General features: G+C 42.8%; 1 protein-coding gene across 1 annotated transcript; it reads right to left on the bottom strand.

The window, feature by feature from the left end:
* Positions 1 to 7,012: 7,012 nt before the first annotated feature.
* Positions 7,013 to 11,689, bottom strand: LOC147640050 (monocopper oxidase-like protein SKU5). The gene is made up of 9 exons (XM_086776544.1): positions 10,763 to 11,689; positions 10,474 to 10,583; positions 9,426 to 9,696; positions 9,199 to 9,337; positions 8,694 to 9,060; positions 8,218 to 8,583; positions 8,046 to 8,124; positions 7,702 to 7,904; positions 7,013 to 7,365 (listed from the first exon to the last, which is right to left on the bottom strand). Exons 1-9 carry the CDS (start codon positions 10,916 to 10,918, stop codon positions 7,233 to 7,235), a joined length of 1,824 nt encoding a protein of 607 aa, XP_086632670.1. The 5' UTR covers positions 10,919 to 11,689; the 3' UTR covers positions 7,013 to 7,232.
* Positions 11,690 to 12,081: the final 392 nt, after the last annotated feature.

Here is a 12,081-nt window from a genome sequence, read left to right as displayed (position 1 = left end):
ATATGGATTATGAATACCTTACGTGATACATGTTTAGATAAAGTTTGCTTTAGTTTGTCAACTCTTTGTGGCATAGTATGCCGGTTCGATCACATGACAGAAAGAATCCAAATATGTCCACGCTGTGGGCAAGACTCGATTTCATGTCGTATATGTTTGTCTTCTTGCCTATGGTGATTTGGTGAGGGCCTCTTTCTTGGACGAGTTGCACTATTAATCACTTTCACTTATACTTGGTTTGTGCTTCCATGTAGGGGGCATTCGTGCTTGTTTGCATTGTACAACAATTTACATAAGAGGGTGCCCTGGCTTCCCAGTGTGAAAATTGGTATACTCTTCTTTGACTCTTTTTTCCTTGTTGACGCAAAGGAATGCCTCCCCCAAGTGTACCAGTAAGTGCCCCTATCCTCTAAGCGTGCCACTCTACACGGGTTTAACATGATTTTGATTTTAGTGTGCCTTGGCTTGCTGTGGTGTAGAGTGATGCAAAGCATGGCCAAAACGTTTTCAGAGCCATCACTTGCATGTTTTTTGGCTTCCCCATCAAGACAAGTTTTGAGTTTATGAGAATTGAAGGGCCCCAACACCCAAACTCCATTGATTGTGGGGCTTCTACATCATGGTGTGTATGAAGCGTTTGGTGGAGAATTCCTTCGCCAGAAGATGCCAAAGGGTTGGGTAACCATTCATGTTACAATCCGTTTGCTTTGAATTTTGTGTTCTGAACCTTATCCTTCACTTCTTGCACTTGCACTTGCCTTGCTTTGTAGCTTGCTCATGATTGGTTTTCACATGATGATGTGAAAATGTGCGTGCACAACTGAGGGTTTAGTGTCTAGGTGTGCTAGAGAAGTGACTTTACTAGGGTTTTGTAATTGTTCGTCGGATTGTAGACCTGGGCATGGTTTTGTAGTCATTTCCAAAATATCTAAACACCGATGTTATGTGACTTTTGGGCCGCATTCATGTGGCAATGGCTTTAGTTTTGTTTTGTAATTGTACTTTGTCATGAAATACAAATCAAGTTTTTGCACCTTTATCGAGTACTTTGGCACTTGAGTATGACATGAGACTCAAATTTTATACTTTGTATCATGTCCCCTGTTGTGGTGAGTCAGAGCAATTAGGGGTAAAAATTGTAGATCATGTATGCTTAGGTTTACTTGATTGTCCATCCACGATAGGAGGCTATATAGTGTGGTCTGTTTTCCTTTACAAACATCTTGATTTATGATGTTTCATTTGGGTATGTTTCAAGCTACATCAAAGTATGAGGGTTCGGTCAAGTTGTGACTTAGACCAGTTTTACTTGGGTATGTGGTCAATTGTGTATGTATGTTTATTACCATAGGCTAGATTTGTTCCTTACTTACGTCTTGTTTGTAATCGTACTTTGCCTTGAAGTCCAAAGAAATTTTGTGTACCTTGACAAGTATTTTGGCACTTGAGATGTTATGTGATATGAATTTCTGTTTTTGTGTCATGTGTACTTTTGTGGTGAGTTGGGAGAAATCAGGGGGTAAGAAGTATTGCCTAGTTGCCCAAGTTTACTTGTTTATCCACCATTCAAGGTAGGAGTTTAAGTATTGTTTGGTGTACTTGGGTTTACTTAATGAATTGTGTACTCCACTCCTATCACAGTTTTGTATCTTGCTAATCCAACTTGGCTTTCCATGACTCTCTGTGCCAAAGAAGTATATGGGAAAACCATGTGCATAACTAAAGTGACTATTTTCAAAAGACTTCTCATATTTGTGCACTACTTATATTAACCTTTCATTGGGTAACTAAAAAAATGCATGTATAGTTTAAAATATGATTTTGGCATGAGAAGGGATACTTTGCTCAAAGTTTCAAAGTGTTTCAAAGTTTCTATCACACATCATATACTTGGGTATGTGTTTTATTGTATCATAGTATGAGGAGAGGGTTCATTATATAGGAGAAATCATAAGTAATCTTTTGATAATAGCAAATACATTGTATTCAAACAAAATGTGCCAAAAAACAAACTATTAGAAATTACATTAACACCATCCTAAGCTTTGATGCATATACATAAAAAAATATTTAACCATTGGCTAGAGTTAACACAAAGCATCACTCATCATCCTCATTGGGGCCACATGAATAGGATGACATGTTTGCCATGTAGGCATATGAGTCATCATATACTATCACATGTCGACCCATCAATGCCCCTAGTGCCTCCTATGGAGCAAGTCTCTGTGTCAAAGGTAATAATTCATGACAAGTTTGGTATGAGTCGATACACAATGGATCCACCAACAAAGTCTTTGTACAACAATGATGACAATACACTCACAACCATTTTCCAAAGCACACACAATTCCATCCCCTTTGATGCCTCCTCCTCAACACACCTATCTGGTGGGTAGGTTGAATGGGTGCCACACCCATCTTGTCAATCACCTCTCCTTTGGGCATGGGCTTGCCATGACCAAGCCATGTGGTTGTCACATGGTATTTCACTTGCTAAATGTCGTGTTTTTTTTGGTAACTCAATCTCTTCGGGGCCCTTGTATTGCAAAGTCCATCTCATGAGAGATCTGTATTTGTCTCATCAATGCTTGTATTTATGATTCATCATATGAAGGTATCCCTTATGCAATCCTGTCTAGGAGATCTTTTAATTCTTCAATGCTATGACTCAATAACTCGGAAGTGGAGGGCCCATCCAAATCACATGTAGGGTCCATGTCACATGTTGGCTCACACTCCACCTCATTGCATGTGCCGTGTCAATGATGGGAAGAATGGCATGAAGGTGTGGGAAATAATTTTTCAAGAGAGATGCTTGTAGTCGCTTGACTAATCTGGGCAATCACAGTATGCTGATTGGATGCTCACATGGTAGAAATGGTGTGAGCGTGAGGTACTCAAGATCTTAAAGAGCATTGCGGACTCATCAATGATTTGAAGTGTGGATGAGTCACTTTCATGCCTCTGAAGCATACCCTCTCCACCTGTTGTGACTTGTCGTTGCCATAAATGTTGTATCGTCCAAAATCAATTGCAATAAACCCAAACAAATCATATGTAAGAGAAAGAAACTCAGGCACACAGATAAACCGAGACACATAGATAAACCCAGGCATAGCATTCATCTTTACATGTTTCTTGCTTTTGCATGAAAAACTCAAGTGTTGTGCCCCCCATCCATGTGCATGTTCTTGAACCACCCACAAGAGCATGTAGAAGGTCTAGGGTTGACCTATTGATCCGTGCATCCAAGTGCGTAGACTTTTAACGTACTACCAAAGTCTCTCAACCAGGTTGTGTCCACATTGCCATGTGGAAAAAGATGAAAAAATTTCAGCCACATGCGTCGCCAAATGCACGTCTTGCTGCACCATCCACGGTGTGGTTATGCATGAATACTCTTGGATGAGTTGCTCATACATACGCTCAAACTCTACCTCAATGGTAGCATGCATGAGGTTTTACATTGATGTGTACACATTATCACGCATATCCTTTGGAACCTACGAACATAACAACATTTTCCATGTTGTCGCCGGTCACTCATCATGAGCAAGCGTAGCTACCTTGCTCCTCGTCGATTGGATCGCGGCGACTGCTCAGGTTTATGATCCCCTACTTACAGCTTGACTCTGGGAAGGGGGGTATGTTGTGGTGGCAATTGATCGGCCTTGTCAATCTCCACCAACAACCCGTTTACTAGCATCCTCAAGCCCTCAAACAAAATGGAGCAAGACATATCCAACCTAGAACAAATAGAACCACAGTGATATAGGTAAATTCTAGCATATAGGTAAACCCGGGCATACAGGTAAACCCCGACACAGTGTGTCATGGTTTTTTAGGATGTCCAAAGTCACCAAGAACCCATCCTCAATGCATGCCATCATCAAGGTGTAGGTTTCCCTATTAAATGAAAAAAACCTTGGAGATGTGAAGGCAAATGGGTCAATTTCCTGAATGGACTGCAATACCTTGTTGGTGAGATTTTCCACAAACATGAGCTCATGAATTCTTTTCGAGGCATCGGCAACAACTAAATAAGGCTTCATGATGTGCAATGCAATGCACTGATATCAAGTTAGGCACATCTTTCTTCATCACAGTTGCAAACCCTACTTCACATTCTGTCATGGCAGAGACATCATCAATAGCTACACCTACCATCTTCTGTTCGCATAGACATCCTTTACATAAAAACTCTTTCAAAGCATTATAAATTGTTATGCCCTTTCCATTTGCAATTTTCAAGGGTCCCAAGTACTCAAAATTCTTTGGTCTTAAACCCTTGGATTTAAAATGTGTAGCATGAACAATTCAATGCACCCTGATCAGTACTCTCATCAAGCAAAATTGAGTAATAAGGAGTCTCCAACAAGGAGATTGTTTGCATCTCTAGTGGTTGAATGACTATGGCATAGAGAAACTGATATCCACCATATCGAGTAGTATATGAGGAATACTCCATGCATTCTGGCATATTCCAAACCTTTAGACATGGCAAGACTTCATAAATCTTCATATGTGGCTATAGATAAATCACTTTGGGCTATGAAATACATGAGCTTCGTAGTTATAATGAGTAGGGCCGTATTTGCATCATCCATCTCTGAAGCATGCATAGCAAGGGTTTAGTTTGTTTGTCCATTTCACATGACCACTTCACCAACTACATTTAATTTTCCTAGGTTCACTCAACACACCCATTCCCAACTCCCCAAGGACCAAACGTTTTGTAGCATTCACAACAAGGAGGAGGATTTTGTTGAGTGAACACCTAGGAAAATTAAATGAGGTTCTTTGATGAGGAGGCATAATTAGTCTTTTGTTTGGGTGTAAGTTCTCACCTCACCTCACCTCCCCCCCCTCTCTCTCTCTCTCTCTGTCTCTCTCTCTCTCTCTCTCTCTCAGAGTGTTTTTTGATGAGTCATAAAAAGTCTTCTTCCCTACCTCCCTCCCTCCCTCTCTCTCTCTCTCTCTCTCTCTCTCTCTCTCTCTCTCTCTCTTATTTTTCATGATTATACACCATCACTGATTCAAAATTCTTCACATTCTTAGACTACATCACTAATTCCCACACTTGTGGATATAAGAAACCTTTATTTCGAGTAATCTTCATGCCTTCTTTAATGCTTTGCATTGAGGGACGTGTGGAAGTGGGTCACGGAAAAAGGGGGGAATCGCATGCGCACACATGGAAGTAGGCCTAGGTTTACGTTTTTTGTAAACCCGAGCATGGGGAGCTCGCCGAAAAAAGCGGGACGATGTCAAAAAGTGGGGCTGGGCCCACCGTGCTACTGGCGGTGGGTTGCGGCTTGCGGCTTGAGCTACTGGCGGTGGGTTGCGACTTACGGCTTGCGTGCGTAATTTGATGGTGCCAGGGTGGGCAAATTTGATGGATCTATATTCTTGGGCACTAATTTCAAAGCTAGTGCTAGGGTGGGCGAATTCATGTCTCTCCTCCTAGAGGAGGCAGGGCGTTGCCAACCCTAAACTAAAAACGCATTGATGCTTGTGTTTAGGTGCCCCAAACGTAAACCCAAGCACGTTGGGTATTAACACCTTGGTCGCTCAAGTTTTTCACCTGGGCGCGAATCTTCAAGATTCGGAAGGATGCAAAAGAACCCTATGGTAAGATCTATAATGTATGATTATGTGGAGTTAAAGTCCGTATAACTTTGTTTCATTGTTCACACACTCTACATATACAAAAAAGTTTGCAATACAATTTTTTTTTAAAGTAGATGTCTTTAACCATTTTAGTTTCATAATCTACGTTGATGGCAGCAATAAAAAATGTGTAATTTGTACATTGTGTTCACAGACGGGAGGGCTTTTACACGCACGAAGCTTTGATTTATGTGTTCTTCAGTGCTTTATCAAGCAAGCAACAAGAATAAATAGCTAGCGAAGGGTAGCCGAGGACGAGGACGACGACGGAGGGCGAGATAGTGGCACTGGCGATGGTGGCAGAGCCTCATGGCCAAAAGCGGGCGCATAGGAGGGGCAGAGGGGGTGACGGCCGAATGCTGCCGGATGCGCATAGGAGGGGTGTTTGGTTCACCATCGATGACCAGGACTCAAAACCTTAATCGCATAAAGTGACACTAATAAATGTGTGAATATGTCAGACTTTGCTATTAGATATTATAAACTTCGCTCTATGATCTTGGGAGTTATGTTGTCAAGCTTTGCTTTTAGATTTTTAGACCTTTGCTCTAAGTTATTTTGAACACTAGCATTCCCGCATTGTCAACGGTTCCTATCCTAATCACCCAACTTTGATGTTCGATTTTTTTACCTTTGATCTAAGTTATTTGAACACTTGCATCCTTCCCCTTTGCATGTCTGCTCCTTCGTTCACCTCGCCCTTGTCACAGAGACGAATCGTGGCATTCAAAAAAAATATTGAAAAGATCCATGGGAGAAAATTGTGCATGCAATATATAACTAGAGAGAGAGAGAGAGAGAGAGATATCGCTCTTCCTGAACACATACTGAGAGAGGCGCAGGTCTTGTGTCCTAGAGAGGGGCGCAGTCTCATGCGCCCTGAGGCAGAGAGACAAAGAGGCGCCGTCTTGCGTCCTTGAGGTGGTGGTAGAGAGGCCAACCTGAGGAGAAGAGGGGCGGGGTGAGACAAAGAGGCGCAGTCTTGCGTCCTTTAGGTGAAGGTAGAGAGAGGCGCTACATGGCCTCAATCTGAGGAGAAGAGAGGCGCTACCAACCTCAGAGGGCCTACGCCTCTCTGGCGCAAGAATTATACACAATAATTAATCCTCATTCCTTCCTTTCTGAATTGCAGCACGCATAAAAAATCGAAAACCCTAGTCGATAGAAAAATCCCAAGTATTTTTTCCTAAATACTAGTATGATATAATGGTATTATTTTTTTTTAAGTGGGTTTTTCATTACAACCCGAACCCACCTCCTCGCAATGATCGAAGAAAGACCTGATATAAATCCAGTACCAAGAAGTGTGACTGGATCGCCTACTAATGAGCCCAAGAAATTTAAATCCAGCAGGAACAAGTATGATTGATTGACTTGCTGCAAATTGCATTAAAACGAATATCTAGAATTACAGTGATCGATCTAAAAATGAATAGAAGAATTTGGAAAGCAATTATCCGTTAGATAAAGTCCCCTCTAAAAGTTTTAACAGTGAGAAAAACAAACCATATCTACCACCAACGCCAAGTCAATAAAAAGTGGGGAACCCAAAATCGTGGTTAAAAGAAACCTCCCGAGTACTGAAGCATCATCATGAACCATGTGATGGCTGCAGCCATAAGCATGGGCTGCAGAGAGTTGGGCGTAGAAATTGTAGCAGCCGATTTCTCATTACTGAGAGTGGTAAAAGCCCTGCAACACAAGAAGAAGGTAATGAGTGAAGTAGACACCAAAAAGAAGCACAAACAAATCACACGCCCATCATCCATGCACATACATGTATGCATGTGTGGTAGTGGCACATGTGTGGGAGTATGCGTACTTAGTATATATTACACAGACACTCATCTGAAGTATAAATGAATGTGCATACTATATTATATCAATGACAGACAAAGGCACAGAAAAGGTGAAATGCAAACGTGTGAAGAATATTTTTGCGGACAGTTTTCTGTTCTATTAATGACAAACTAGGAACGTGGGAGAACTATTCATGTGTGCGAGCAAAGCAACAGTACAGGCACTCACGATTTCTGCTTGGATGCCAGTCTGCCACAATATATGACATTGTCTGGCACATCTGCTTCTGTCTTGTTAGTGTTTTCCGGATTGAACACACGTATATACATTTCCTGCCCGAGGTACCAGTTGGGCAGCAGTTCGGAGCGAAGGTTCCACATCCCAACGTTGTCAAGCTCTACAAGGACAGCCGTCCAGGAGTGGGGGAAAACCTGTGATATACATGGCCACAGTCAAAAGCACTGTTAGAATATTGCGAGTCTTCTCACAGTAAGTATATGATGAATGTACATTGTATCTAGATTGGCGTGTTACACCATCCAAGAAATAGCTGCAAAAGCCCAGTCACAAACCTGTGTTGTAGAGCGGGCCACACCGTCCCACTTGTTGTAGTTCCCTCTATCTGCCTCTGTCCATGTCCCTGTATCAAAACTGCACAAAGAAACCATAATCAGAGTGTGCACATATACAAGCATCACCTTCAAAAGAAGTTAACTAAAGGGAGTAGTGGTCGTTTTTGATTACCCAACCACAAAAAATGCATAGCCATCAAAGTGGTAACTTTGCACAGCATCATCATCATTTTGGAAAACAATCTCCAGAAAGCCTCTATATCCTCCAGAGATAACAGATGTAAGGTAGCTTGGTGTTTGATTCAGGGGCTTGACAGGGAAGGCATCCAGCTTGAAGACTCCAGTCAAATTATAGTAGTCAGCAAGCTTGAGAGGCGTTGCAGGGGCTGAGTACGAAACATCATTCAAAGCATAACGCATGGCTCCATTGATGGTCGGTTTGCTTCCTCGCAGCACCAATGTCTGTGTGACATTGATCTGCCCATAATGAAAAGATCCCTGAGGATTAGGACGAGCAGCACCTGCAGTCAAGTTCCATCTGTAGAACACACCCAGACACCATTGTAAGTATAGTGCAAGTTTATTTCACACATAAATTATCAACTCTCCTACAGCTGGACCAAGCAGCTTCTTTGCAGATAATATTACCTAATGGACCGAGCTTGATTGACAGACCAAGATGGATCATACTGGTCATCTGGTGGAGGAGGCAGAGGACCAGATGCAGGCCCTTTAGAGTTCGAATAATGCAGAATGGCTACTCCTGTGACATGAGACCAGATGGTAGTATTGACGAATCGTGCACTTGCAACAATGTAGTAGTCGGAACTGGCATTTTGATCCATGGTGACCAAAAAGGAGTAACTCTGCCCAACATGTATATCCACAGTAGTGTAGTTCTGTTGAGATACATAAGACCCTTCTGTTTCCACCATGAGCATGTTGTGGTTCTGAATTCTGAAGTTGAGAGATGTGGAAGTTCCTACGTTTGAGACTCGGATTCTATAGGTTTTGCCTACAAGATGATGACCAGCAAGCAGACAAGTTAGTGAAATTCTTTGACATACAGCTCTCTACATATCACCAAAATTGGTACCAATCAAGCGAACTCATCTTTCAATAAGAAACAATACAACAAACTCAGGTATCACACCTGGTTCCACATTTAAGGTTTCCCACAGGATTCCTTTTGGCACCAGCGTGCTATTGTATGGATAAGGACCTTTGCCATTGATGAGTACTCCGTCAGGCATGCCTAAAGAATAGCCTTTGTCAAGGAGAGCTCGGAGTGCCTGCACAGCAAACTTAACTGGATTACAACCAACCCATACTTTACAAACATAAGAATTAGACTTTCAATCACATAGGACAATCCCTCACCTTGTGACCTGCATTGTACCAGTCACCTATCATGATGGTAATATCTCCATCTGGAAGTCCAAAAGGGACTGAAATGATGACACGATTGGTTATTGTAAGCCCTCCATAACCACCAGATGCTCTTTGAAAACCTAGAGAGGGGAAATAGAAGAAACTGCCAATCTGATCTTTGACTTGGAAATTATAAGTCCAATTCCAAGTAGGGGGGATGGGACAATTAGTCCCTGTCACACCATCCTGCCATGATGTTCTTCTCTGTTGTATGCCATTCCTGCATAATGCCACATCAAGAAACACATCAGGGACTCATGCGGCATTGGCCCTCACATTTCCAACACATCTTTCAGTGTCCTTGGAATCTATATCTCTGAATCTATACACATAAACGACATACAAATGAAAACATGTGAAAAGAGTGTATTCGTTTTCAAGGAAAAAAAAGAGTGCATTCTAAATTTCATGACACTCCAAGTTGACCATCAAGTTTATCGAGCTACAGTCCCTGGTATTTTTAACTCTCGAACGCCAAAGTAACAGAATGGCAATGTAGGAAGCCCATACGAACTACATACGCATCAAATTGATTTCAAGAAAATGCACTATCACATGGGTGGTTCTCTACCTAACCTAGACCTTGAAACAGATGGCAGGAATGCAGAGACATCACAAACATGGAGTACACACCATGGCTGCCGCTCAAGAAACACAAAATCACTTCATATAAACCCTCACAAATCAAAAGAAAGAAGCATCCTTCACTGACCAAGTAAAAGAGTGTATTCTGTGTTTTGAACTCTCAAACGAGGCCAAAGTAACAGAATGGCAATGTAGGCAACCCATAAGAACTACACGCATCAAATTGATTTCAAGAGAATGCACTATCACGTGGGTTGTTTGTTCTCTGCCTGACCTGGACCTTGAAACAGATAGCAAGAATGCAGAGACATCACAGACATGGAGCACATACCATGGCTGCCGCTCAAGAAACACAAAATCACTTCATATAAACCCTCACAAATCAATAGAAAGAAGCATATCCGTCACTGACCAAGTAAAGAGAAGATCCTCATCCAAGCTGTTGAGGACATTGATCACAAGGTTATCGTTTGTGGTTGAGTTAATGATAGGCCCTGGGAACTGCCCATTGATGGCAATTACCTGCAGCATCCAGGGATAATGAAGGAAAGGTTGTTAGAAAGTGATCTCGTAGAGAACAAATTTAAAAAAGAGAAAGCTGCACTTCCAACACTTCTGACACTTCAGAAGCTTTCCTAAGCAACTGCAGCATAAGAGAGGCCCTGGGCAGACCAGGAAATGAACGAAACAGAAGAAGTTACCTGTTGTTTGACGCCCAATGGAGCCACAGTGATGTAGGACACGTTCCATTCCAGGTTCAAGAAGGGGTCGAGCCCCTGTGTTGCCTGGATAAAGAGCAAGCTCCCCAGAAGCAAAAGTAGCTGGCGTCCTAGACCTGGTGAAGCACCAGCACCCATGGCTTCTTCCACCTTACAAGAGCGAGCTGCAAAATAACTCGCTCTGCAAAAGCTTGCAAGGTGGAAGCTGTGTGGGCGAAAGAGATGTTCGTAAAGGGTTAGATCTAGGCTAGGGTTTACATCTCTCGGGAGGGAGAGGAATGCAACAGCAGGGGAGTGAGTTTATGGGGTAAGCATTTTCTGGGAATGTGCGGGTTCTGTTTACTGTTTGAGTTAGCTAACAAAGCTTAATTCCAGCAGCCCTAGTTGGCTGAAGAGCATTCTTTCTCCAGGGGCGATGGCGATAGAGGTAAGCTCAGAAATTAGCTGTTGGAGCTACAGGAGAGGGAGAGGGAGAGGGAGATGGAGAGGGAGATGGAAGGGGGGCGCTTCGAGCTTCTGAGAAAAGGGATTTACGCCTAGCAGACAGCTGGAAGGAGTGTACTGAAGTGTCAGTGAGGGAGAGGTGCATTGGGGCAATATGATCAGCTTATAAAAGTGCGAGAGAGAGAGAGAAAGAAAAAGAGAGAGAGAGAGGGCTTTTATTAGATGCAGCCTGCTACCTAGATGTTTAATTAGGCTTCTTTTCCTCGTCACTCTTGTAAGTTGTGGGGAACGAAAGGAAAAAAAGTGGTGTGGGGTGGTGTTCCTTCTGTTTTCTTCCCCTCCAAACAGTTCACACAAGAAGAAGAGAGAAACCCGGCCCAGTGCCCACCTTTACCCTACAGTGCAATCCAGCTCGACGCACAGGATTTGGCTAGGTACAACTATTTCCACGCACCGAATGAATGTGAATCCCAATCCACCCCAATCCACTTTCTTTTCTCATATTTTTCTTCCCAGTGTTCTCACTGAAATCACGCGGCTGGGTGTTGCTTGATCCGTTGATTATGATATTTATGGGGTTCCTTGTGTGTGTGAGAGAAAAAGAGACAGAGAGTGAGACTGCGCGCAACCTCCTTCTTCTCCCGACTCGTCCCCAACGACTCTCAACAAACTCTCACGTGCAGCTAGCGCAAGATGATGACGAGTAATAGAGCCTATACCTAGACACAGGTGGCACTGGCAGCCAGGCCTGTGCACGCTGAGGTGGCATCGCCCATTTGGTAACGGGCAAGTTGACAGCAACGGCCCAATCCACGCCTTTGTGATTGGACCCAAAAAAAAAAAAGCGCCGCTGTGTA

The sequence above is a fragment of the Cibotium barometz genome, chromosome 3, assembly GCF_041138505.1.
Source record: "Cibotium barometz isolate CiBa-2024 chromosome 3, ASM4113850v1, whole genome shotgun sequence".
In the NCBI taxonomy this organism is placed as follows: domain Eukaryota; kingdom Viridiplantae; phylum Streptophyta; class Polypodiopsida; order Cyatheales; family Cibotiaceae; genus Cibotium; species Cibotium barometz.
This window is presented reverse-complemented; position numbering and strand designations above follow the sequence as displayed.